At 47.4% G+C, this 27,929-nt stretch overlaps 2 protein-coding genes across 2 annotated transcripts; both read left to right on the top strand.

The window, feature by feature from the left end:
• The first annotated feature begins 727 nt into the window (after positions 1 to 727).
• On the top strand, positions 728 to 25,029 carry LOC115082710 (zinc finger protein 436-like). Its single transcript, XM_029586903.1, has 5 exons — positions 728 to 930; positions 1,090 to 1,342; positions 4,206 to 4,682; positions 11,596 to 11,719; positions 24,527 to 25,029. Exons 3-5 carry the CDS (start codon positions 4,221 to 4,223, stop codon positions 25,027 to 25,029), a joined length of 1,089 nt encoding a protein of 362 aa, XP_029442763.1. The 5' UTR covers positions 728 to 930; positions 1,090 to 1,342; positions 4,206 to 4,220.
• A 517-nt stretch (positions 25,030 to 25,546) lies between these two features.
• On the top strand, positions 25,547 to 26,397 carry LOC115082709 (gastrula zinc finger protein XlCGF62.1-like). The gene is made up of 2 exons (XM_029586902.1): positions 25,547 to 25,727; positions 26,234 to 26,397. The coding sequence occupies exons 1-2, from the start codon at positions 25,547 to 25,549 to the stop codon at positions 26,395 to 26,397; spliced, it is 345 nt and encodes a 114-aa protein (XP_029442762.1).
• Positions 26,398 to 27,929: the final 1,532 nt, after the last annotated feature.

Here is a 27,929-nt window from a genome sequence, read left to right as displayed (position 1 = left end):
GGCGATTTGTCTAATGTTTGGTACCTGCCAGGTACTTATGACTTGGATTGGCCACTGTTGCAAACAGGATGCTGGGCTTAATGGACCCTTGGTCTGACCCAGTATGGCATGTTCTTATGTTCTTTTACAGAGTCACCGCCGGACCCTGTTTACTCTGTTATTATCTGACGTATCTGTTAAGACCTGAGGAGCTGTTTTTTGATATGGCATAATCTGTTCATTACTCTATTTTTCAATTTTCTTTGTCCTCAGTCACTATGATATCTTTGATATATTTCTGTGTACAGTAATACCAGGGTTGGGAGGGGAGAGTGCAGGGATATTGGGATTCATTGGGTTGTGAAAGAAGTGTGTATTGTATTTACTGGTGAAACTTAATAAAACATTTTATGCAAAATAAAAAAAATACGGTGGGACACCTGCTAGTGTGCAACTGCTCTTTCTAGACATCTTTTCTGCTATTTTGAACTGATTGATTTTGTTTTCTTCTTTCACTTTTTGTACTACTTCATGGTGACAAGTCAATTTCATTGGCTACCTCTTGCCACCCCCTTTCTAGTTTAAATGCCCGATAATGCAGGCTCTGAATTTCTCCCTTAGCATCCGGTACTTATCCGGCTATCTGGTGTGGTCAGTACTACATAGCCACCACTTGTTGAAAGAGTCCTGTGAAACGGCACTACACGCTCTCCGGGGCAGGGGGAGCAAAGCAGAATAAAGGAACAGCCCCGTGGTTCACCTGCCGTGACCGCGATCAGGAGCAGCACAGCTCCAGCCCAAACCCGAGAATCCTCCGCCGCTCTCGCCTGAATGCGCCCGTCCCACTGCAGGGTCCCCGGCCTGGCCCACCGCCTCTCCTTACCCAGCTCGATGGTGCCTCCCTCTTCTTCCCCCTCCTCGGCCTGCTGCTCTCCCCCTCTGCCTTAAAATGTGAGTTCGGTGTTTTTAATTACCGGTTAGCATATTCTTAGCTTGATGTAAGGGGTTAGGTTAAATTTTTTTAAGCATTGGAAATCAATGCACAGTTTTTTAACGCTCAGATTATTGCCGCAGCCCCTTTACTTTTAGCTCCTTTTATCTTTGCCGCAGCACTCCCACTAACAGTCGCAGAGTGATGACGCACGGGAAGAAGCACTCCCACTAACAGTCGCAGAGTGATGATGCACGAGAAGCAGCAGCCCCGCCAACAGTCGTAGAGTGATGACGCACAGGGAGCAGCAGCCCCGCCGGCAGTCGCAGAATGATGATTCACGAGCAGGAGTAGCCAATCAGAGGTGTCAGGAAGAGCAGAACGATAAAAAGGGGCGGTGGCTGCAGCCTGCAGACGAGAAAGTTGCACGAGGTAAGGCGGAGGGAAAGATCTTGCACGCCCTCTCCCCCGTGCTCCTAAGCAATTAATTTACTTTTCTTAACCGGAAATAAGCGATTGCAGTGAAGCTCAGCCCAGGAGGGTAAGCGGTGCCTTTCCAGCCTGTTCTCTTCCCGGTGTCCCTGTGACATTTTCTAGCAGAAGCAGCAGCGCTGAGTGTGAGGAGCTCCAGGTAGGGGGCTCTGCACAGGGAGCAGGGGAGGGAAAGCAAAGCGGGCTCAGGTCTCTGATTCGGAATCTCAGCAGCCTCCCCTCCCTGCATTCAGCCCTCCTCATGAGCTGCTCTGATTGCTGCCCTTAGTATTCCCAATAATTTGGCTTTCAAAAACTTGAACATTAAAAAGTTAGGACTTTAGGGGTTCAAAAATCCCCACCAGGCCATGTGGCTTGAATAAGAGCTGAGGAGGGGGGGGGGGGGGCGCTAAGCACCAACCCCGTAAAGAGAGTAGAGGGGAGTTAGCCCACGAGAGGCTCCTGTCAAAGCTCACAATTTTACTTGCATACAGAAACCTGAGATTTGTCCTCTATGCAACCTTCTGCTACATCTCTTGACTCTTCTTCTGTAGCTTATTTTTTATTTATATTCTGCTTTTTGGCACTTCAAAGCGGATTACATTTTGGTACTGTAGGTATTTCCCTATCTGTGGAGGACTTACATAAAGTGACTTGCCTAAGGCCACAAGGAGTGGCAGCAATATTTAAACGCTGGTTTCCATGGTTCTTGGCTCTATGCTCTAACCACTAGGCTACTCCTACTACACAGAGTAGGGATTAGAAAAAGCACATTCAGGCTGACAGCACTGCTAGATCCCCACACTGGTTATGGACTTTTCCTTCAGGAACTTGTATAATCCTGTTTTGGACCCCTCTATGGTAGTTGCCTTAACCATGTTCTCTGACAACAGTTTCCATGGTTTCTGTGCTGAGTGAAAATACATATTTGAGGTAAACAGCGTGCAAGGGAGTCAATTGGACCTTTAGATGATCACGGCCTAAAATGAGACTTAAGAATATAAGAACATGCCATACTGAGTCAGCCCAAGGGCCCATCAAGCCCTGTATCCTGTTTCCAACAGTGGCCAATCCAGGCCATAAGAACCTGGCAAGTACCCAAAAACTAAGTCTATTCCATGTTACCATTGCTAGCAACTTAATTAATAGCAGTTTCCCCAAGTGCTAAATAATGGGCTGCAAACTGTGTCAGATATGTACTGTACTCAAAAATGTCATTCATCAGCTTGTCTTACTCATAAAAGCATACTATGCAACCCTAATGTATTTACTAATAATTTAAAGAACAAATAGAAATTTTAATTAGCCACTCATCAATAATTATACTTAAAAAAAAAATCATAACCAAAGCAAAAAGGACATTGGCAGATTGCTGCCCAGATACCTGGAAATGACAGAAGCAGTACGAAAGACGGACCATCTGTTCGTCCTTCACAGTGGGAAGAAGCAAGGGGAAGCGGCCTCTCGGCCCACCATCGCCTGCTGGATTAAAGAAGTTTTTTTTTAAATTCTTTATTTATTCATTTTAATGCATAAACAAAACAATTTTGCTTATAAAGAAATATTGCGGTTCCAATAATAAACACAAGCATACTTATTTTGCCACCTTCATTATTAAACAAAGTAAAACCCTCTTAGGGTAACTTTTGAAAATTATATAAGCCCTGGTGTACAAAATATTTTTATAATTCTTTTACATTATTCAATATATTAAGTCCCGCTCCTAGCAGAATACTATTTGTAGATCCGGAAAACTTTTAAGGAAAAGGAGATTATCAGGTAAGTAATCTCAACATTAATGTGGACAAGTGCAAAGTGATGCGCTTAGGCCTGATTACAGCTACATAATTTAAGGTTCCACATTAGGAGTCACCAGTGAGGAAAGGAATCTAGGAGTTATTGTTGATAATACATTGAAATATTCTGCTCAGTGTGCAGCAGCAGCCAAGAAAGCAAACAGAATGCTGGGGATTATTAGGAAAGGAATGGAGAATAAAACAGAGAATATCATAATGCCTCTCTATCGCTCCATGGTGTGACCTCATCTTGAGTAATTTGTGCACGTCCCAAAAAAGTGATAGCAGAATTAGAAAAGGTACAGAGTAGGGTGATGAAAATAATAAAGGGGATGGAACAATTCTCTTATGAAGAAAGGCTAAAGAGGTTAGGACTCTTCAGCTTGGAGAAGAGACGGCTGAGGAGAGATATGATGGAGGTCTATAAAATAATGAGTGGAATGGAACGAGTAAACCTTAATCTGTTGTTTACTCTTTTGACCAGGGGACACACAATGAAGTTACTGGGTAATAAATTTTAAGCTACTAAGAGAAAATATTTTTTTACTCAATGCATAATTAAGCTCTGGAATTAATTGCCAGAGGATGTGGTGAAAGCTATTAGTGTAGCTGCATTTAAAAAAGGTTTGGACAAGTTCCTGGAGGAAAAGTCCATTAACCACTATTAAGGGAGAGTTGCAGAAATCCCCTGCTTATTCTTGGGATAAGCAGCATGGACTCTGTCTAATCCTTTGGGATGCTGCCAGGTACTTGTGACCTGGGTTGGCTGCTGTTGGAAACAGGATACTGGGCTTGATGGACCTTTTCTCTGACCCAGTATGGCAGGTCTTATGTTCTTATGTTCCAGTGTTACCGTTTCATAGATTAGATTGTAGCTGTGTGAGGTTTGGGTGTTAGCGCTGTTTAAATGTGATGGGTTTGATACAAAGGTGCTGAGAGTGTTTTCTGCAGGGTTTTGTGTTACTTCCCAGAGTGCCCGGTACAGGAGGGAGTTAACTCTCCAGATTCTCTCTCTCTCTCGTCCTCAGCCTGACCTGTCTCTGATGCTGACTACATCGAATAGAAAGGGAAAATCTCACCTGTCTCTTACGGATGTTCCTGTTGGACCGATGGATGGCTTTGTTGGCTCTGAGACTTCAGTGTTGGGATCCAGACCTGCGAGGGTACAGCGGTCCCAGTCTGTAGCTCAGACGCCTCGCCTGGAGCAGGACAGGAAGGATATGAAGACGGCACTGGGAGTTCTGCCTTCTCCAGAGCCAGATCCCTCCTCGGTGCAGCCTCTGGCAGAGCCCCCGGGGTCAGAGGAGGGGGCAGGGCTGGCTCTGGATCCACTGCAGCCCAGGACCTTGGGCTCTCTGTGGATGGTTCTGGTGCGGCTGGAAGCCACAATGAGCAGCAAGTTGGAAAGGATTCAAGGGGAAATCTCCTCGCTGGAGCTGCGCTCAGGGACCCAGGAGAAGAAAATCTCTGCTCAGGCGAAGCGGCTGCAGGCGCTGGAGAACAAGGTGGGACGTTTACTCACAAACTCTTCAACATCCGTTCAAATCATGTTTCACTCAGAAGGAACAGTAAGAAGTTAGAAAATGTTGCCAAAGGAAAAATGTTTTAGAATTATCAACTTTCCCAAGAGATTAATAATTATTTAGGGGAGGCTTTGTAAATATGCAAGGAATCTCTTCCTCCAAGTAACCAAATTTCTTTTCTAATGAAAATTAAATTTATAAAGGTTTTCTGTCTTTTGTTGCTGATCCACAAATTGAGGAATAAGAAGTTGAACCAAAAAACTGATTTTCTAAACCTCGGTCATTTTTATTCTTGAGTTCTCAGCCAGGTCACCTCTACCCCCTCCCTTCCCCTGCCACCCTCTATTCCTTTACTGAAGTCACAGTGACGGGGGCTGCCCATCTTCTCTCCTCCTCCAAACTCACTACTTCAGGGGCGGCCAATTCCAGTCCTCGAGAGCCACAAACGGGCCTGGTTTTCAGGATATCCACCAGGAATATGCATGGGATAGATTTGTATGCACTGCATCCATTGTATGCAGATCTATCTCATGCATATTCATGGTGGATATCCTGAAAACCTGGCCTGTTTGTGGCTCTCGGGGACCAGAGTTAGCCACCCCTGCAGTACTTGCTCCTCTAACCCCATTGCCGCCAGCTCCTGAGCTGTATCTGTCCCATCCTCAATCTCTCACTTTCCACTGTTACTGTTCCTGCTGCTTTGAAACGCGCCTTGATCTCCCCACTCCTCAGAAACCCTCACTGCTCCTTACCTGTCCTGCCAAATATCGTCCCGGCTTCCTCCTTCCTCCTCCCTTTCACTTCCAAACTACTTGAACTTGCTGTTCACCGCCTCTACCTTGATTCTTTCATCTCAAGCCATTCCCAATCCACTCCAGTCTGGTTTTTGTCCTTTACATTCCCCAGAAACAGCTCCTGCCAGTGTCTCCAAGGACCTGTTCATGGCTAAACCCAAAGGCCTTCCCTCAGTCCTTATCCTCCTTGATCTGTCTCCTGCTCTGACTCTGTTGATCACAATCTCCTCCTTGATGCTCTGTCCTCACTGGGATTTCAGGTCTCCCTCCTGTCTTGGTTCTCTTCTTACCTCTCTCATTGCACGTTTAATGTCTTCTGGTGGATCCTCCTCGGCTGCCATCCCACTATCACTTGGTTACCTCGGGGCTCTGTCCTAGGCCTGCTTCTCTTCTCTCTCTATACTAATTCCCTTGGTGCTCTGATCTCATAGAAATATGATGGCAGAAAAGGACCGATAGGACTCTCTAGTCTGCCCATTCACCCAAATAACTTAGCTTTACAATTCCCATTACTCCCTCAGAGATCCCATGTGCTTATTCCATGATTTCTTGAATTAAGATCATGTTTTTCCCTCCATCACTTCCACTGGGAGGCTGTTCCATGCATCCACTACCCTCTCTGTAAAGAAATATTTCCTAAGTTTACTCCTGAGTCTGCCCCCTTTCACCCTCATCCCATGACCCCTTGTTCTGGAGCCTCCTTTCCTTTGAACGAGGCTCACCTCCTGTGCATGGAAACCTTGCAGGTATCTAAATGTCTCTCTCATATCTCCCCTGTCTCACCTTTCCTCTAGGGTATTCATAGAAACATAGAAAGAAGGCAGAAAAGACCAATCGGTCCATCCAGTCTGCCCAGCAAGCCTCACACTTCTTTTTTCTCATACTTATCTGTTTCTCTTGGCTCTTAGTAACCTTAGGTTCTATTTCCCTTTCACCCCCACCATTAATGTAGAGAGCAGTGATGGAGCTGCTTCCAAGTGAAATACTAAGTTTGATTAGTTGGGTGAGCGGCAGCCTAGCTCTCTGCCGTTGAAGCAGGGAGCTATGCTGGATATGCATTGAAAGTGAAGTATGCCTTGAAAGCCACATTAACTATCACCAAATATTGAAAAGCCTAATAATTGGTAATTGAATAAGCCTAATAATTGGTAATACCTATAGCCCATGAACCCATCCCTGGTTTTTTTTTTTCTTCTTTTAATTTGGAGATAGCAGCCCTCCATCCTTCTGCTCCGTGAAGGTGGAACACCAACCACTGGCATCCCGCTCCGTGAATGCCTCTGTGGCTACTGCCGCTCCGTGCAGTGTTTTGCTGCCTCCTCTTTATACACGTCCTCTAGACCTGATGGATCCACAGTGTTTATCCCACGCCCCTTTGAAGTCCTTCACAGTTTTGGACTTCACCACTTCCTCCGGAAGGGCATTCCAGGCATCCACCACTCTCTCCATTCATGTTTAGATCTTTAAGTCTATCCCTATATACTTGAGAATGACGACCATTGTAGCCGCCTCCCTCTGGGCCGACTCCATCCTGTTTATATCCTTTGAAGATGCGGTCTCCAGAATTGTACACAGGAATCCAAGTGAGGTCTCACCAGGGACCTATACAGGGGCAATATCACCTCCCTTTCTCTGCTGACAGTTCCTGTCCCTGTGCATCTTTCTGGCTTTTGCTATTGCCTTATCCACCTATTTGGCCACTTTAATGTCATCAGGTACAATCACCCCCAGATCCTGCTCTTCTTTTGTGCTTAGAAGAATTTCACCCCCTGATACTTTCTCTCTCCCTTGGGTTTTTGCATCCTAAATACATAACTCTGCATTTTCTTAATAATTAAATCTTAGCTGCCAGACCCTAGAGCATTCCTCGCACGTCACTAACTCCCTCCTCGTGTCTTCCATGGCTGCCTCCTGATCCAGGACTGAATTTCCCATACTGTGAGCGTTAGGGCACCGAGCTCTCCAGATGTTGCTCTTTTTCCCATTTTTATACAAGTATTTCATGTTTTACTTACCGTCAGGTTTTATTCTCCCATCCCTGACCATCCTCTCCTGGTTTTCAATTACATCTTTATGCTGATGATTCCCAGATTTACCCCTCTACACCAGGAATCCAGTCCCAAATCTCAGCTTCTTGTCTGACATTGCTGCCTGGATGTCCCTCCACCACCTTAAACTCAACGGGGCCCAGACAAAGCTCCTCATCTTTCCCACCAAACCCACGTCCCCTCTTCCTGTATTACTCAGGACTGCACTGCCATCCTCCCAGTCCCATTAACCCATAACCATGGGATCTCTAGCACTAAGCTTTCAAAAGGGAAACTTTGATAAAATGAGAAAAATAGTTTTAAAATGTGCGGCTACAAAGGTTAAGAGTGTGCAACCAGCATAGACATTGTTCAAAAATACCATTTTAGACACGCAGTCCAGATGTATTCCACACTTTAGGAAAGGTGGAAAGAAGGCCAAATGATTGTGGACAAGATTAAAAAGTGAGGTGAAAGAGGCTATTTTAGCCAAAAATCTTCATTCAAAAATTGGAAGAAGGATCCGTCAGAAGAAAACAAGAAAAAGCATAACCATTGGCAAGTTAAATGTAAGACATTGATAAGACAGGCTCAGAGAGAATTTGAAAAGTAGTTGGCCATAGAAGCAAGAACTCATAATAAAAGCATTTTAAAATATATCCGAAGCAGGCAGCCTGTGAGGGTGTCAATTGGACTGTTAGATGGTCGAGGGGTAAAAGGGGTACTTAGGGAAGATAAGGCCATCGCAGAAAGACTAAATTAATTCTTTGTTTCGGTGTTTATTGAAGAGGATGTTGGGGAAATACCGGTTCCAGAAATGGTCTTCAAGGATGAAGATTCAGATGAACAGAACCAAATTATGGTGACCCTGGAAGATGTAGTAAGCCAGATTGACAAACTGAAGAATAGTAAATCGCCTGGACCGGATGGTATATATATTTTATAAATGATCTGGAAAGGGGTATGATGAGGGAGGTGATCAAATTTGCGGATGTCACAAAATTATGCAGATTAGTTAAATCTCAAGCAGATTGTGATAAATTGCAGAAGGACCTTGTGAGACTGGAAGATTGGGCTTCAAAATGGCAGTCAAAAAGCAAACAGGATGTTAGGAGTTATTAGGAAGGGAATGGCGAATAAAACAGAAATTGTCATAATGCCTCTGTATAGCTGCATTGTGAGATTGCATCTTGAATACTGTGTGCAATTCTGGGCGCCATGTCTCAAAAACGATATAGTTGCACTGGAGAAAGTGCAGAGAAGGGTGACCAAAATGATAAAGAGCATGGAACAACTCCCTTTTGAGGAAAGGTTCAGCTTGGAGAAGAGATGGCTGAAGTGGGATATGATGGAGGTCTACAAAATCAAGAAAGGCCGTGAACAGGATAATGTAAATCGGTTATTTAATCTCTCAGATAATAGGAGGACTAGGGGGAACTACATGAAGTTAGCAAGTAGTTCATACAAATTAGTGAAAATTGTTTTTTACTCAATGCATAATTAAGCTCTGGAATTCATTGTTAGAGGATGTGGTTATGGAAGTTATTGAAACTGGGTTTAATAGGTCTGAAATTTCATTTTTTAGTTCTTTCAGAACTCTGGGGTGTATACCATCCGGTCCAGGTGATTTACTTTTCTTCACTTTGTCAAACTGGCCTACTACATTTTCCAGGCTCACCATAATTTGGTTCAGTTCATCTGAATCCTCACCCGTGAAAACAGTCTCTGGAATGGGTATCTCCCTATCATCTCTTTAGTAAACACTGAGGCAAAGAATTAATTTAGTCTTTCCACAATGTTTTATCTTCCCTAAGTGCCCCGTTAACCCATCGCTCATCTAACGGTCCAACCAACTCTCTTGCAAGCTTTCTGCTTTGGATATATTTTTAAAGTTTTTATTATGAGTTTTTGCCTCTACAGCCAACTACGTTTTCAAATTCCCTCTGAGCCTGGCTTATCAATGTCTTACATTTAACATGCCAATGCTTATGCTTTATCTTTTTTTTACTTCTGATGGATCCTTCTTCCAATTTTTAAATGAAGATCTTTTGGCTAAAAATCCACCTTTCTGATGCTGCTGTTAAATCTTAGACCTGATTATTCCCCTTTACAGCCTCATTCATTTTTAACTATTTTCTTTATCAAAGAAATTCCCCAAGTCCCTTTTGCCCTGTCTGTTTATTTTGATTAGATTGTAAGCTCTCCTGAGCAGGGACTGTCTCTTCTGTTTCTGTACAGCACTGCATATGTTGACGAGCACTATAGAAGTGCTAAGTGGTAGTAGTGGTACAGTCTGAGTCCTCATGTACGCCTGATACATCCTGGACAGCAGAGAAAACAATTAGGGGATAGGGCACCTTCCACTTGCACTTTTAGGGCCTGATCTCAAGAAGAATTTCCCTGCATAAAACCTGGGATTGTGCCTGTAAATGGGCTTTTGAGCATTGCCCTCGGGCTGTGCGTGTAACAGCAAGAGAGAGGTGTGTGCTGGGGCGGGGATACTATTTACATACAGGCAGTGTAAATGCGTCTGCAGCCCTGGGATTCACCTGCACCGGATAATATTCAAAGCAGACTTGTGCGTGCTCTGTACACCCAAGCTTCAGGCCTAAATGGGCCACTAAATCTCACCCACCTTGAGATCTAAAGTCACCCACACAGGTTTAGAGCAGGCCCCCAAAATGTTCCTCCCACCCCCAGAGAGCCTCTCTCTATGTCACCAAATTTGTGCAGGTTATGAAGTTACGCAGGGAGTCACAGAGGTGGAAACTATAGAAAATCAGAACTTTACATTAAATATAATTCATCACTTAATCATCCTGCATGTGACCCATGGAAATAACTGGAAATGGGAGCCAGGTTACTCCCCAGGACCTCAAACTCTTCCTGCCCTGCTATTTATTTGATTGATTGATTGTATTTTGTTAGTCTCCTAATTTGAAAAATCATCTCGATGCGATGCACACAGAGACATTGAAATATCTAATCGTATGTCAGGATTAGCACTACTGCTACTATTGATCATGTTTAAAGCACTACCAGTCATACACAGCGCTGCACAGACACACATAGGAGACGGTCCCTGCTCCAGGGAGCTTACAGTCTAATCAAGGCAAACATACACAACACACGTCTTCCAGAGTTTTCTTTATTATAGAGAAGTACTTGGGATTTAAAAGCAACATCAATAAGGCAAAGTTTTAAACTGGATTCACTTATGGCCAGAGAGAGAACAAGAGCCAAGGACTCAGGAAGTCTCTTCCAGGCACTCGGCAGAGCGAGGCAGAAAGCAGGGAATCGGAAGGAGGTGGTGGAGGAGAAAGGCACAGATTAGAGGAACTGCATTCACGAGGAAGGGAGAGAGAAGAGAAGAAAGGCAGTGAGGAGCTGCAGAGTGAGTGCATTGGTAGGGGAGGGAGAGAAGCTTGAACTGTAGGTGGAAGTGGACAGAGAGCCAATGTAGCGACCTGAGAAGAGGGGTTACATGATCACAGCGAGGTTAAAGAAAGAGAAGTCATGCAGCTGAATGTTGAAGAGATTGCAGGGGAGAAAAACCATTCAGCGGGAGGTCAGCACAGAGCAAGTTACAGAAGTCTAAGCAGGAGGAGATACGAGAGGGGAGGAGGGTTTTGGCTCAGAGAGGAAGGGATAGATTTTAGCAGTGTTATAGAGGAGGAACTGAATCACTTTAGCAGTGTTTTGGATGTGCAGAAGGAGGGAGAGGCATCAAAGATGACCCAAGGTTAGGGGCTGAGCAAACCAGGAGGATGAGAGCACAGAGAGCCCTCCTGATGTGACAGAATCAGATGTTCCTGATGTTCTGGATAATGCTCTGTTAGATCCTGGGTTTTATTATTCAGATTTATCCAGGCAGAGACGTTTGATATTCTCTGTCTCTGGGATTAGACTTGTAAACCCCGAGGTCCAGAAAGGAAACTGAGTCCAGGGGAACAAGTCTGGCAGTTCCTGGGGATGAGGGGTCCTGGTGTCCCCTCTTCCATGATAAAATGTTATGAGATTAAAGCCAGCTGAGCCCCTCCACGTGCCCCTGAGTGTTTCTGGTTTGTGTTTCAGGTGCCGGTGACGTTTGAGGACCTCGCTGTCTCTTTCTCTCAGGAGGAAGGAGGTTGTTTAGATGAAGGACAGAAGGAGATTTCCAGGGATGTGAAGGAGAATTATGAGACCCTGAGCTCTGTAGGTAAGGATTGCATTATCTCCATTTTTAGTAAATGCAGGTAATGTTGTATTAAAAGTCACTTTTTTCCTGGGTCAGCTCCACACCAGAGATGTGCAGACAGGGCAGGATTTAGCATTTTCCCATAGATAAGCAGCATGAATAAGCCATGCTGTCTGGGAGTCCTCCGGGCAGCTAGGTGGCGATGCTCTCTTAGAACAGAGACTTTCAGTGCAGTCTGCCTGCTTGGATCCTCCCCCGCTTTCCCCATCCTCCTCAGTTCGTTTTTTTTCCGCGCGCCTGACTGCACTCGGAGCTCTTCTCCTCCTCAGCGAAACATTTCTCTGAAGTAAAAAAAAAAGAGAAAAGATGTTAAACACAGGAAATCTGTGGGAAAGGTGTTGTTACCTATGCCTTGGACCCGACCACAACCAGGCAGCCTGTAGGGACTGCGGACGCATGTCCCCCCCGCGTGCAGCGGCAGAGGGCTGCCAAAATATCAGAACTGAGAGAAATGGCATCGGACTCGTATACCCCTTCGGAAGAGTTTGCTCTGTCTTCCCCAGGCCCCCCCCCCCCCCCCCCGAGCCTCCAAGGAGTCGACGCGTCCCAGGGCCGCTTCAGTGGGACCTCCCGGTTCATCCAGGCCAGTACTGAAGCGAGGGACATCGGCGCCGATGCACGACGAAGGAGATACATCGAGAGCATCGACGACGCCGAAGACAACATCTGCACCGAGTGGCATTGGAGCTCAGACGCGTCCTCAGGAAGCCGGCCGCATACTTCGGGATCAAAGCATAAGCACAGGGACATCCACGCACCGAAGCAATTCAGCACCGACGCCATCAACGCACTCACTGGCAAAGACCCCACAGAAGCAAACTTCAGGACACAAAAGACCCAGAGAACCTTCCCATCTCCTGGTTGTGGATTTGGACGTGGTCCCCTCTTCACCAGCCACCTTGCATGCTTCCTCAACTTCAAGGAGATCAGGCCTTCAAGAGCCTTTACGAAAGAGGTAAAGGGTCCCCTCTCGATCCCTCCTTTACCCAGAGGTTCGAACACGGACATATTGTGGCTGTGATACTCCCTAGGGCTCCTCCCAGGAATCTGGCACCACCACCCACTGAGCCACATGGACAGCCTCTGCCAACCCCTGAAGTCACCTTAGCCTCACAGGTGATGTCCCAGGCAGCAAGGGATACATCTGGCAGAAACACCGCTGGAAGCCCCCCCATCACCGCAAGACAGCCTCAGCTCAGTGCCTTCCCCTGGCCAACCTCTACCAATTCCTTCTCTGGGGGATCTTCCCCCCAGCCGTCCACGTCACCGGCATCCTCCACAGGGTACCCCTTTGATCCGGTGGAGGAACAACCTGAGCCGGTCTCTCCTCTGGAAGACTTGTCTTATTCGAAGTTTCTGGAGAAGGTGGGGCAATGCCGCAACGTCAAGACAAGGAAAGTCCCTGACCCAAGAACAGACGTCCTGGGCGTCCTCAAAATTTTTGAGTCACCTGCGGAGCCCATAGCCTTGCCCTCCCATGAAGTCCTAGACGCGGTCATGACCAGGGCCTGGGAAACCCCCTTTGCGGAACCATCAACCTCTCGAAAGATGGACCTCAAATTTCGTATGAGGCAATCCCCGTGCTACTCTGCAGTACAGCTTCCTCATGCCTCTGTAGTCGTGGAGTCCACCATGCAGAGGGCTAAAAAATTTCGCCTTCACTCGAACACTCCTCCTGGGAAAGATTCGAAGTATTAGGTGGCTTCGGAAAGAAGGCCTTTCAGTCTGGGATGCTCAGTGCGAAAATCCAGCAACACCAATTTTACATTACGTAATATTTATATGAGTGTCTGCAATCGTTGAAGCCCTTGTTTCAGGAGGCGTCCCCGGACCATCAATCCCCAGAGCAATTTCACAATTTGGAGGAGGGCTTGAGACATCTCTTGCGAACAGTATATGAGAGGTTCGGGACTTCGACTAAGTCCATGGCCAATGCTATCGCGGCCCGACGAGCCAATGCCATCCGCGAGGATGTTCATGAGAAGCTCGCCAACTTGCCCTGTCTCCCAGATAACCTTTTCGGGGACTAATTTAGAGAAACGATAGCCCAGCTCAAAGAGCAGAAGATAGCAGTAATGTCCCTGGCTTCTCCTGCAGATACGGCTTCCTCGAGGTGGTACTTTACATCATCCCACAAACCATATTACCAGCGACAACCATACAAGCTGTATCCGGCCTTCCAGCCTCTGCAATAAACTCCAACTCGTCCTCAGTCTTCCCAGCAACAGGGAGCTTGGCAACGCCAGCGCACTCCCGGTTACCTTGTCCGCCTCAGGATCCCAACCCCCATAAACCCTTCCAGGGTTTTTAGGGCAAATGCACCCATCGCTACCACTCCTGGTGGGAGGCAGGCTCACCCACTTTCTTCAGGCATGGAAGGACATAACATCTGACCTCTGGGTTCTACGTATCATACAGGAGGGCTACTCCCTCAGTTTTCACTCCACCCACTCCACTCCACACCTGGTGCCCCAGAAACACCTGTCAGCGCACTGCAGTCAACTGCAGCTGGAGATCAACAGCTTACTTCAGCAACAGCGGCGCAGTTCCACCAGGGCTTCTATTCCCAATACTTCCTTATACCCAAGAAGTCAGGAGGGTTACGACCCATCCTAGACCTTCGAGTTCTCAACAGGTACTTAACAAAGGAGAAATTCAAAATGACGTCACTAAAGTCCATCCTGACCTTCCTCGGACCCAACGATTGGATGTGTTCACTGGACTTCAAAGATGCCTATTCATACATACCGATGCACCCTATTTTCTGGCGGTTCCTATGCTTTACAGCCACTGGCCGCCATTTTCAGCACAAGGTGCTCCCATTTGGCCTCTCCTCTGCCCCTAGAGGGCTGCTACCGCTAGGCATTACCATATGCCTAGCGGTAGCAGTGGGTCACTCCGGGAGATTCAAGTATTCCCCTGGATGATTGGCTGCTGGTGGCCCTCAACCCACTGACAGTCGCCGCTCCTTTTGCCCGTTTTTACCGCCAGGCCTAATTTAAATAATGAATCGGGCGCACTCGTCCTCTAAGCCCTATTAGCATGCCTCACCTCACCAAGGGTATCCCTGACAGGGACCCAGACACCACGGACATCGAAGGGATGCAGGCTCTTTGGAGGATGGGGAAATCCCTCCAGGCTTGGAACCGTACCGGACCATGTTACAGTTTTTCCATAGAGAAGAATTGCCGTGGCTGGTCTCCCAGATCCTGAAGACTCTGAGAGTTCCAGGCACGGATCCTATGTCTGAGCCAAAGAAGAACCCATCCTGGTGTCTCTACAGAAAGCTTCTTGCTATTTCCTGATGCTGGAAGCCATCCAGGAGTTGATTGATCTGGAATGGGATGCCCCGGAGCCAGCTCTAAAGGTAGTCTGGCATTGAAGGCCTTATACCCTCCCGACCCGGCAGCCAAAGAACACCTGTATTTCCCGAAAGTGTACAGCCTGGTCTACGCCATTTTGAAGCGAACAACTATCCCAGTAGAGGGAGGAGCAGCCTTGAAGGATGCGCACGATAAGCGGCTGGAGTCCATCCTTAAACAAGCCTTTGACGTGACAGCAATGAAGCTGCAGTTCGCTTCCTGTTCTGCCCTGGTGGCTCGCTCGTGTCTGCTTCTCCCAAGAGGCAGATAGCTCAGGGACACATTCCAGAGAGGCGATGGAGCCTGCTGCAGCATTCCTAGCAGATGCAAGCTCTGACCTAGTGCGGTCCTTAGCCAGAGAGGTAGCCTCAGTGATGGAGGCCAGAAGGCAACTATAGCTGCGAAATTGGTCAACGGACGCATCCTCTAAGGCAAACCTCACAAAGTTGCCCTTTAAGGGATTCCTCTTATTTGGAAGTGAATTAGAAAAGTTGGGCAGTAAATGGGGTGAATCTCCAGGGTCACGGCTACTGGAAGATAAGAAAAAGAAGTTGCAGCACCCCTCACCTATGAAGGGTCGGACCAGGGGCTCCCAGCTTTTTTGGCCCTACAGAAACTCGCCATTTCAGACATCTTGACCTTCAGGAAGGTCTCGGTCCTTTCGGAGCCATCAACCAAAAAGAGGAACTGTTCGGGCTCAAGTTTGACCCGAACTCCCAATGAAGTTTGGACGGCCAATCCATAAGACAAGGAGATAGGGAGCCGACTATCCCTCTTCTCTCAGCGGGGGGTCAAGATCACGTCGGACAAATGGGTTCTGGACATCATTCGAGAAGGATACGTTCTGGAATTCCGCAGCATACCTCATTGATCGACCTACTGACCACATCCCACAACGCGAAGGTTCCCTGATTCTTCAGTCGCAGAAGAGATCAGCACTCCCAAGGGATCGATGTGCTGGTCCAGACCTGGCCAGAGGAGGACTTACTTTACGCCTTCCCTCCGTGGCCTCTACTGGGCAAGATCATTCGCAAGATCAAACGCCACAGAGGATTAGTCCTTCTGGTGGCCCCGGATTGGCCCAAATGCCCATGGTATGCAGATGTGGAAGCTTCTGGTGGAGAACCCCCCATACCTCCATCCGCACAGGGACCTTCACCAACAAGGTCCGATCCTTCATGAGGGCTTAACTCAGTTTTGTCTTGCGGTCTGGCCCTTGAGAGGACTTGCCTGACGAAGCGTGGATATTCAGCGGCAGTAATTGCCACCTTGCTCTGCGCGTGGAAGCTATCGACATCCTTGATGTACATGTGGATCTGGAGAATATTTGAGGCGTGGTGCAAGGAACGCGAACTCTCTCCTCAGTCGATAAAGATCCCCATGATTCTGGAATTCTTACAGGATGGCCTGAACAAAGGACTGACCCTCAACTCTTTGAAGGCCAGGTGGCGGCTCTCTCCTGTTTCAGAGGCGCGGTGAACATAGCCTGCCAGTCCATTTCCTTACCATTCTTAGATGGACGCAAGGACTTGGAAGACTACCACCTCCTACGCTACTTAAACGTCAGTAGGCTGTTAGTACAATATCTCGAATGTACAGAACCGCTGTTCAAGACGGACCGCTTGTTTGTGGAAGGAAACAAGATGAAGCAGCTTTGCGAGCTACCATAGTTCGCTGGATTAAGGAAGTGTTCATGGGAGCTTATGTAGCAGCAGGGAAGCCTTTACCCCTTCAGGATAAAGCTCATTACACTAGGGCCCAGGCAGTATCCTGGTTGGAAGCTAAGCTACTGTCTCTCGTCAACATCTGCCAAACAGTGACGTGGGCCTCTTTGCACACCTTCTCCAGGTTCTATCGCCTGGACGTCCAAGATACAGCCTTTGCGAGGGCGGTGCTAACTGGACCGCGGGTAGCCTCCCATCCTGTTCAGGAGTAGCTTTTGTACATCCCATTGGTCCTGAATTCATCTGGCTACACACTAGAAATAGTGATAATTTTGTTTTCCTTCGTGTAGACAGATGGACTCAGCATCCCGCCCATGGCTGCCCATGAAAAGTACCAAGCATACGCACATGAATCTCGATCCCAAAGAGGTTACGGGGTAAGCCATCACCCTATCCCTAGATCTGGGCATCTGTAATATTGCTGGGATTCAACGCTTATATTTGGGTGAGTACAGTTACGGTCACCAGTTTTAATCAGGTTCGTAAACTGTATTCAGGTTTTTCAATAGTATGTCCACAGTGGCTTTTGAAGAGAATACTGAAGGGCTGAGGTCACTGCAAGGGTGTATCTAGGGTGACATCAGCTTTGAAACCTGGCTCCGTCTCCATCTGCTGGCAGGGGAGCACATAACCCATTGGTCCTGAGTCCATCTGTCTACATTAAGGAAAATGAAATTATCAGGTAGGTAATTTCTCCATTTGATGTCTTCTAAGTTAGGACTTTATGAGGCACTGATATCATTGAGGGCTGAAGGGACAGGGATGCTTCTGTTCCCTCTGCTCGTGCGTACTGTTTGCTACTAACATGTAAGAAAGCCTTTACTTTCCTAGCGTGTAGCCAGATGGACTCAGAACAAGTGGGTATAGTGTGCTCGTGCTAGCAGTTGGAGACGGATCTGACGTCAGCACGGGTACATTTACCCCCACAGGAAGTGAAGCCATTCAGTAATTTCCGTCTCCAAAGCAGTTTGGAGAGCCTGCACGCTCGCTGAGCGTGTTTTCCAATACTACTTTCTACTTTCCAAAATTCTCAGACGACGAGCCCCGCAGACAAGTTCGGCTGCTTAGAGGCAGCGGGTGCACTTCCTCGAGCGCGGCGGTGAAGGTATTTCCCCTCTCCCCCCCGCAGCCGGAGACCGCCCGGGTTACAGCCGGGAAGGGCCGAGGATCAGGTAAGGCGTACATCTCTTACTTTTGGTCTCCGAGGTACGAGGATCGGCGGCGTTGCCTGCCTGCGGCACGCCGTGGAGGTCGCCATTTTGCCTGCCTTGTTCAGGTATTGAGCGCCCACAGATAGGCGCCTGTGGATAGGCGCACAACGCAGCATATATATATATTGCTAAGCGTATGTTCAGCGCATATTGTTTATTGCTGTCCGCATATTATTGAGCGCATACTGTTTATTATTTAGCGTATATTGCTGAACGCATAATATTGAGCGCATATTGTTTATTGTTTAGCGCATATTGCTGTACGCATATTACTGCGCGCATACTGTTTATTGTTTAGCGCATATTGCGGGTCGCATATTCTTGGGCGCATATTGTTTATTATGGAGCGCCTATTGCTGTACGCATATTATTGAGCACATACTGTTTATTATTTAGTGTATATTGCTGTCCGCATATTATTGAGCGCATACTGTTTATTATTTAGTGTATATTGCTGTCCGCATATTATTGAGCGCATACTGTTTATTATTTAGCGTATATTGCTGAACGCATATTATTGAGCGCATATTGTTTATTATTTAGCATATATAACTGTACGTATATTATTGAGCGCATATTGTTTATTATTTAGCATATATAACTGTACGCATATTATTGAGCGCATATTGTTTATTATGGAGCGCCTATTGCTGTCCGCATATTATTGAGCGCATACTGTTTATTATTTAGTGTATATTGCTGTCTGCATATTATTGAGCGCATACTGTTTATTATTTAGTGTATATTGCTGTCCGCATATTATTGAGCGCATACTGTTTATTATTTAGCGTATATTGCTGAACACATATTATTGAGCGCCTATTGTTTATTATTTAGCGTGTATAACTGTACGCATGTTATTGAGCGCATATTGTTTATTATTGAGCGCATATTGCTGTCCGAATATTATTGAGCGCATACTGTTTATTATTTAGTGTATATTGCTGTCCGCATATTATTGAGCGCATACTGTTTATTATTTAGCGTATATTGCTGAACGCATATTATTGAGCGCATATTGTTTATTATTTAGCATATATAACTGTACGCAAATTATTGAGCGCATATTGTTTATTATGGAGCGCCTATTGCTGTCCGCATATTATTGAGCGCATACTGTGGAGTATTGAGCGCAGACTGCTGAACGCATACTATTGAGCGCATATTGTTCTTGGGCTCATATTATTCTTGAGCGCATATTGCTGACAGCTTTAGCGCCGGCGCCATGGCACACTTAAACGCCCCGGCGTCTCTAGAGGCGGCACCTTCTGATTCCGGCGTGAAAGCTCTTGGCCTGTGCTCAGCGTGCCAGCTTAGAGCCACACAGAGCGAAGAGCCAGACTCCCTTTCTGCCCAATGTGAGGAGGCAGTGGGAGCCTCGGGCCAGGACCAGTCTCAACTGAGGTTTACCGACAGTTCCCCAGGGGCCACCCCGGACCTAGCGGGCCGTTTCGAACAGCCAGGAATCCCGGGGGACTTGGTACCCCGACGGATGGAGGCTGCGTCCATTTCTTGGGTGGACTTATTTAAGGGGATCCACGCCTTTGTACAGATGCAGTCGGCTTCCCGGCCTAGACCCGCTGCTGCTGCCCTGGCTGACCCTGCCCCCGGGCCTTCTCGCCCTTATCGTGAACACCAGCCTCCGGGCAGTCCGGCTCATGCGGACCCTGATATCTCGGAGGACGAGTCCGAACCCCCTGAGGAGGGGGAACTTCCCTCGGGGATAGAGCCATATCGAACTATGAGGCGGTTCTTTCCCAAGGAAGATCTCTCCGACCTGGTCTCTCAGTGCCTGACGGAGTTGGCTATTCCAGGCCCCAGCACTATGGAGGCATCTACGCAGAACCCCCTGCTGGAGGGTCTTCGTCCCACAGCCCGCCATTTTCCCTTCCTGCAAGCGGCGCAACAGCTGATAGATTTGGAGTGGAATGCGCCGGAGGCCTCGTTCAAAGGGGGTCAGGCCTTGTCCGGCATGTACCCCCTGGACCCGGCAATTAAGGATATGCTGGCGTGCCCTAAGGTGGACGCCTTGGTTAGCGCTGTGGTCAGGCGCACTACCATTCCAGTGGAGGGGGGGGGGGGGGGGCGGCCCTGAAGGAGGCTCATGACCGACGCCTGGACGCCATCCTGAAACAAACCTTTGAGGTGGCAGCTCTGTCTCTACGAATCGCAACCTGCTGCACAGTGGTGACGCGTTCCTGTTTGTCACAGGTCAGGAACAATGCTCCGGCAGAGGACATGGTGTCCGCCCTCTCGTTCCTTACGGATGCCGCCTCCGACCTAGTCCATACAACAGCCAAGGGGGTCTCCTCCTCAGTAGCAGCCAGGAGGCAGCTCTGGATTCGGAATTGGTCAGCCGATGCTCCTTCTAAGACACGTCTCACTAGAATGCCATTTAAGGGTTCTCTCCTGTTCGGCAGCAACCTAGAGAACCTGGCCAGCACATGGGGCGCCTCTCCAGTACCTCGACTGCCGGAAGATAGGTCCAAGAGGAGCCAGCGCATCTTTCCGAGGCCCTCCAGAGGTAGAAGCTCCCAACGCTTCACTCCCTATAGGAGGCGCTACCAGGCACCTCGTCCTCAGGCCAGGAACCAGTCCTTTCGGACCAAGCAGCGTAAGAGGGGAGCCGGCTCGGGATCCGGTCCCGGCCGTGCTTCACAATGAGATTCAGCCGATCCATCCGGGGGACGGAGCCATAGGGGGCAGGTTAACCCTCTTCTAGCCCAGATGGGTCGAGATTACGTCAGACCAGTGGGTCCTTGCCATCATCCGAGAGGGGTATTATCTGGACTTCCATCACACCCCTCCGGACAGGTTTGTGGAGTCTCCGTGTCCAATCCACAAGAAGGCGGCATTAGAAGTTACCCTGGCGAGGCTCCTGTCCTTGAAAACCATAATCCCAGTACCTGCATGGGAAATGGATTCTGGGCACTATTCCATTTATTTCATGGTACCCAAGAAAGAGGGCACTTTCCGGCCGTATTAGATCTCAAGTCAGTCAACCGATACTTAAGGGTCCGAGGTTTCGCATGGAAACTCTGCGCTCAGTCAAGACCGCAGTACAGCCAGGGGAGTTCCTCACGGCCTTAGACTTGTCAGAAGCCTACCTGCATATCCCGATCCATCAGGATCATCAGCGCTACCTACGCTTCAAGGTTCTGGGACGACACTTCCAATTCCGGGCTTTGCCCTTCGGGTTAGCCACAGCACCGCGGACCTTCACCAAGGTGATCATAGTGGTAGCAGCGGCGCTCAGACGGGAAGGAATCCTTGTCCATCCCTACCTAGACGATTGGCTGATCAGGGCGAAATCCCGAGAGGAGAGCCATCAGGCAACCGACAGAGTGATCGCCCTTCTGGAAAGCCTGGGATGGGTAGTCAACCTAAACAAGAGTTGCCTACAGCCTTCCCAATCACTGGAATACCTGGGAGTCCAGTTCAACACCCAAGCAGACAAAGTCAGTCTCACTACCAAGAGGAGGTTAAAACTCCAGACGCATCTACGGTCCTTGATGGGAGCCAGCCGGCCCATAGCTTGGGATTATCTGCAGGTTCTCGGTCTCATGGCATCCACCCTGGAAGTGGTACTTTGGGCGCGGGCCCATATGAGACCACTACAACGCTCCCTTCTCTCTCGATGGAGCCCACGCTTCCGGAATTACTCCGTGCATCTACCTCTACCAGCCAGAGTGCGGACCCAGCTACGGTGGTGGTTGCAGTCCGGCCACATGAGCAAGGGGTCGAAAATGTCCTCCCCCACATGGACTCTGCTCACCACAGATGCCAGCCTGAGCGGATGGGGAGCACACTGCGAAGAGCTCACCGCCCAGGGGCGGTGGAGCAGAGAAGAGTCGGGGTGGAACATCAACCGTCTAGAGGCACGGGCAGTCCGGTTAGCCTGCCTGCAATTTGCTCCCAGACTGCGGAACAGAACAGTCAGAGTGATGTCAGACAACGCCACCACGGTGGCATACATGAACCGACAGGGCGGAACCAGAAGCCAACAGGTTGTCTCTAGAGATAGCCCCACTGATGGCTTGGGCAGAGGCGAATCTCCAGGACATCTCCACCATCCACATTGCCGGAAGGGACAACACCGCGGCAGACTTCCTCAGCCGGGAATGTCTAAATCCGGGAGAATGGCAGCTGTCCCCCACAGCCTTCCAGATGATTGTGGATCAGTGGGGGACTCCGGACATGGACCTACTAGCGGACAGGTCCAATGCTCAGGTACCCAGATACTTCAGCCGCAAGCGAGATCCGTTCTCTCACGGGATCGACGCCCTGGTTCAGCCATGGCCTCCAGGGACCCTGCTATACGCCTTTCCTCCGTGGCCCCTGCTGGCGCCCTTATACACAAGATTCAGAGGCAGAGAGGCCTAGTTCTTCTAGTGGCACCGGACTGGCCAAGAAGATCCTGGTACGCGGACATGAGAAGACTACTGACAGGGGAGCCTCTTCCCCTGCCTCCGCTCCGGGACCTGCTGCTTCAAGGTCCCATCCTCCACGAGGATCCAGCTCAATTCTCTCTTACGGTCTGGCCATTGAGAGGGCTAGACTGAAGAAAAGAGGTTACTCAGAGCCAGTGATAGATACACTCCTCCGAGCGCGCAAGTTTTCCACATCCCTCACCTACATAAGGATCTGGAGAGTATTTGAAGCCTGGTGCGACACTCGTGGCACCAATCCACATGCGACCACAATCCCGATTGTTCTGGATTTCCTGCAGGATGGGCTTCAGAAGGGTCTCTCCCTAAGCTCCATCAAGGTTCAGGTGGCTGCGCTGTCTTGCTACGGTCCCAGGAGGGATGGTAAAACCATTTCCACGCATCCAGATGTTTCTCGCTTCCTGAAAGGAATCAAGCACATTCGTCCGCCACTGAAGTGGCCAGTGCCCCTGTGGAACCTCAACCTTGTTTTGGATTTCCTCGCGGGATCCACCTTCAGACCCCTTTGGGGCCTGTCTCTCCGTTCGCTAACTTTGAAGATGGTGTTCCTGCTGGCAGTGTGTTCAGCACGCCACATCTCAGAGCTACAAGCGCTGTCCTGCCGTGACCCCTTTCTCAGAATCACTCCAGAGGCTATCCATCTTCGCACGGTTCCCTCCTTTTTACCTAAAGTAGTCTCACAATTTCACCTCAACCAAACCATATCCTTGCCTATCACGGCGGGTTTGAAGAAATCAGAAGAAGGGCGTTTGCTACGCCATCTCGATATCGGCAGATTGCTGCCCAGATACCTGGAAACGACAGAAGCAGTACGAAAGACGGACCATCTGTTCGTCCTTCACAGCGGGAAGAAACAAGGAGAAGCGGCTTCACGGCCCACCATCGCCCGCTGGATCAAAGAAGTTATCAGAGCGTCCTACGTAGAGTCCGGGAAGTCACCGCCTCTGCAGGTCAAGGCTTATTCTCCCAGAGCGCAGGCGGCCTCTTGGGCAGAATCTAGGATGCTGTCGCCCGCGGAGATATGTAAGGCGGCGACGTGGTCCTCCCTCCATACCTTCCAGATTTTACCGTCTGGATGTCCAGGTCAGGGAGGACACAGCATTTGCGAGGGCAGTCCGAATGGACCTCGGGCAGCCTCCCACTCAGTCCGGGAGTAGATTTTGTACATCCCACTTGTTCTGAGTCCATCTGGCTATACGCTAGGAAATGTTGAGATTACTTACCTGATAATCTCCTTTTCCTTAGTGTAGACAGATGGACTCAGCATCCCGCCCGGCTGCCAGTATACATGGGTTTCACCAGTCAAGGTAAGCCTTATCACTTCTTATATGAGTGCGTCCACTCTACCAGGTGTCGACGTCTTCCGGTTGGGAACGCTGGCTGTATCTAGCTACTTTCAATCGGTCAGGGGAATCCTGTTTCACTAATTATTTTGATCGGTCAGTAAACATATATCCATAACAGCTTTTGCAAGGAAGATTATTGAGTGGCTTCACTTCCTGTGGGGGTATATGTACCCGTGCTGACGTCAGATCCATCTCCAACTGCTAGCACGAGCACACTATACCCACTTGTTCTGAGTCCATCTGTCTACACTAAGGAAAAGGAGATTATCAGGTAAGTAATCTCAACATTTCTCTTGCTCTTCCAGTTGATTTCAGTGTGATTTGAGTTCAGAAAGCATTTGCAAAGATTATGTTTAAAGATGATTTTAATTTATCAATTTTATATTATGTTGTTCTATTTGATTTGTGATTGAATGTGTGGTGTATCTTGTAATCCACCCTGATGATTGCATTGGAGGAGGCGGGGTATAAGTTTATAACTTATATAGATAAATAAAATTAACCACAGGAGTTTTCAGAGGCTTCTCCTAAGCTTCTGCTACATCACAGAATTCTGTAATATCAGAAATCCCATGTGCTCATTATATGATCCTTCAAAATGTTTGATCCCAGGCCATTGATAGCTTTCCATTCCATTGTCATATCACATGACTAATTCCTTTTTTTTTAATATCCAGCAAGCAATGAGGTCATACCGGAAGAGGAGAATAGAGAAGAACACCCTATAGTACTGGCACTTACACCAAGACAATCAAGAAATGTCTGTAAGAATCTTTCCCAGATTACTGATGGGGGAGACACGAGCCAAAATCAGCAGGAATTGGACAAGACGTGGCGAGACCCTACAGGAAACTCACTGGATGGAGTCACTGCATGTGAGAGAAGTGACAGGGAGCTCACAGATATCCCTGAGCACCAGAGACCTATGAGAGCAGAGATAACCTTCCAGAGTAATAACAGTGATCAAATGACTTCTGACCTCACCCAGATTGACCTGAGAGAAATGAGAGCCATTCAAAATAATAACAGTAATCAAATGACTTCTGACCTCCAGCAGAGAGATGAGGAAGGGAAGAAATCCTTTGCTAGGAAATGTCATTTTGTATTGCACCAGAAAACTCATTCAGGAACGAGACCTGTTTCATGTTCTCAGTGTGGAAAATTTTCAAACAGAAGTTAACCCTGAAATTACACCAGAGAATCCACATTCAGGGGAACACTTTCACTTGTATTGAATGTAAGAAAACCTTTTTAGCAGGGAATCCTTACTAATACACCAAAGAGCACATACAGGTAAGAGATCCTCATATTGCCCTCAAGATGGAGAATCTTACAGCTCCGAGTTCTGTTTATTAAATCCCCAGAAAATGGAGAAAGAAGAGAGAACATTTTCATCTTCTGAAAGAGGAGAAAACATCATTCAAAAGCAAGACCTAATAATAAATGAAAAATCACAGAGAGAAGAAAAATTATTCATGTGTACTGATGGTGACAGAAACTTCAATGAGAGAGAAATGTTCACAGGAGAACTAAATTCCAAACAGGGGAGAGAGCAGTTTCAACTAGTGAAGGCAATAAATCTTATGTTATGAGAGAGTCTCTTCAAGAAATGGAAAAAAGCATGATGAGCAACCATTGTCTTGCTTTCAGGCTGAAAATATTTCAATAGGAAGGCATCCATCCCACAGCAGAGGAAAATGCCCAAAGCAGAAAGTCAATATATATGTACTGAGTGTAGTAAAAGCTACAAGACAAAGTATAATCTCATAATCCACCAGAGAATCCACACTGGAGAGAAACCATTTACATGTCATGAGTGTGGTGAAAGCTTTAGTGCAAAGGCCAGACTCAAAGACCATCAGAGACCTCCACACTGGAGTAGAACCATATACATGTACTGAGTGTGGTAAAAGCTTCAGGCAGAAGCATAATCTCACAGTGCACCAGAGAATCCACACTGGAGAGAAACGATTTACATGTACTGAGTGTGGTAAAAGCTTCAGTCGGAAGCCTGGTTTCACAATTCACAAGAGAATCCACACTGGAGAGCAACCATTTACATGTACTGAGTGTGTAAAAGCTTCAGGCAGAAGCATAATCTCACAATGCACCAGAGAATCCACACTGGAGAGCAACCATTTACATGTACTGAGTGTGGTAAAAGCTTCAGGCAGAAGCATAATCTCACAATGCACCAGAGAATCCACACTGGAGAAAAACTATTTACATGTACTGAGTGTGGTAAAAGATTCACGCAAAAGCGTAATCTCATATCCACCAGAGAATCCACACTGGATAAAAACCATTTATATGTCATGAGTGTGGTGAAAGCTTTAGTGCAAAGGCCAGACTCAAAGACCATCAAAGACTCCATACTGCATTAGAACCATATACATGTACTGAGTGTGGTAAAAGCTTCAGGAAGAAGCATTATCTCATAATCCACCAGAGAATCCATACTGGGGAGAAACGATTTACATGTACTGACTGTGGTAAAAGCTTCAGGCAGAAGCATTATCTCGCGATTCACAAGAGAATCCACACATGAGAGAAACCATTTGGATGCTCTGATTGTGATAAATGCTTTAAGACAAAGGAAGAAATCAAAATGCATCAGAGAATCCACACTGAAGTAGAACCATATACATGTACTGAGTGTGGTAAAAGTTTCAGACAGAAGACATCTCTCATATGGCATCAGAGAATCCACATTGGAGTGAAACCAAGTCCTTGTACTTTGTTCTGAAGTTTTTACCTCACAAAGGACAACTTTCAAGTCACCTGAGAAGGCACACAGGAGTCTAATGAATTCACTCAGTCTCCTATAGAAATTGAAATTGTAGACTGGACTGATAAGGATCTTAAATAATTGGAAGCAAGAAGAATGAAATTTCCTCTGCGCTCAGGCAGGCCGATCTGGGCGAGTGGTTTATGCACCTCTACCAGCAGATGGAAATGGATTAAAAGCTGACATCACTGAGAAAGCCAGAATTGGCCTTACGACGCTAATGTGCCCGCTTCCCGAAGGAGGGCTAACATGTCCCAATATTCATTGATATAATATAGTTATCTGTTATGTCATATTAGGGATTGGCTGGGCAAATCGGATGTTCTAATTCCGAAAAATCTACTCTGAGACTGGTGCGCCCCATTGGACTTGGGTAACCTTCTGATAGCTCCAAGTCCTCTCTTCCAGCACACAACCAAAACTTTCCCTATTTTATACCCTGTTGCACAGCATGGAAACGGCCTATGCTCGCAGCTGCGTCTGTCATGGCGGACATTGATCTTTGCACCGATTGTGGGACTTCCAACAAAACTCGGCGTTCCTCCTCTGGAAAGAAGCAGGCCTTACCCATGTCTCCCAATTACTCGATGCCTCTGGATCTCAGCTCTGTACCTTCACAGACCTATTTTGAGATTTTGGCCGAGAAGTTTTTTCACATATCTCCAAATAAGACGCATTCCTTTTTTTTTTTTTTTGTAATTTAAACTTTATTTGAGAAAGAGTAAGCAGAATATACAGTACAACAAAGAACAATATGTAACCATAATTGTACAAATATTCACAATCAACAAAAGGAATAAACTGATAAAGCAACTGGATCTCTGTTTGCCTCTTTAAATCCCCCCTTGCCCCTTGGGATCTTACAGAAATTAAGTTCAAGCCGGGTTCTATGAAATGTTATTGGTTACAGAATATATTAAATTAAAAAAAAAACAGTTCAGGCAACCGACTGATTCTGTCTCCAAAGTAAATAAGGATTCCAGATACGGTGAAATAACCCTAGTTGTTCTGTCTGTGGGCCGTTATTTTACTAAGAGTAAAAAGCGTAGAAACACGGGATTGGATCTTAACCAATGTAGGCAAGGCCATGTCCTTTCCAGTGAAAAGCTATTTCACATTGAGCCGCAGTGGCCACTAGTTAATAAATTGCTGAAGCGATCTGTCCCCCTGAGGGCATGCAGAATTCAATAAGACTACTGAGGATGTAAGAACAATAGCTGTTTGGGTGATATCGGTTAGCCAGCTGGCCAAGGTCCTCCATAACTGTGTAATAGTTGCACACTCCCACCAAA

This window comes from Rhinatrema bivittatum, unplaced genomic scaffold, assembly GCF_901001135.1.
Source record: "Rhinatrema bivittatum unplaced genomic scaffold, aRhiBiv1.1, whole genome shotgun sequence".
Taxonomy (NCBI): Eukaryota; Metazoa; Chordata; class Amphibia; order Gymnophiona; family Rhinatrematidae; genus Rhinatrema; species Rhinatrema bivittatum.
Note: the sequence above shows the minus strand (reverse complement) of the source record. Positions and strands in the feature narration are given on the sequence as shown.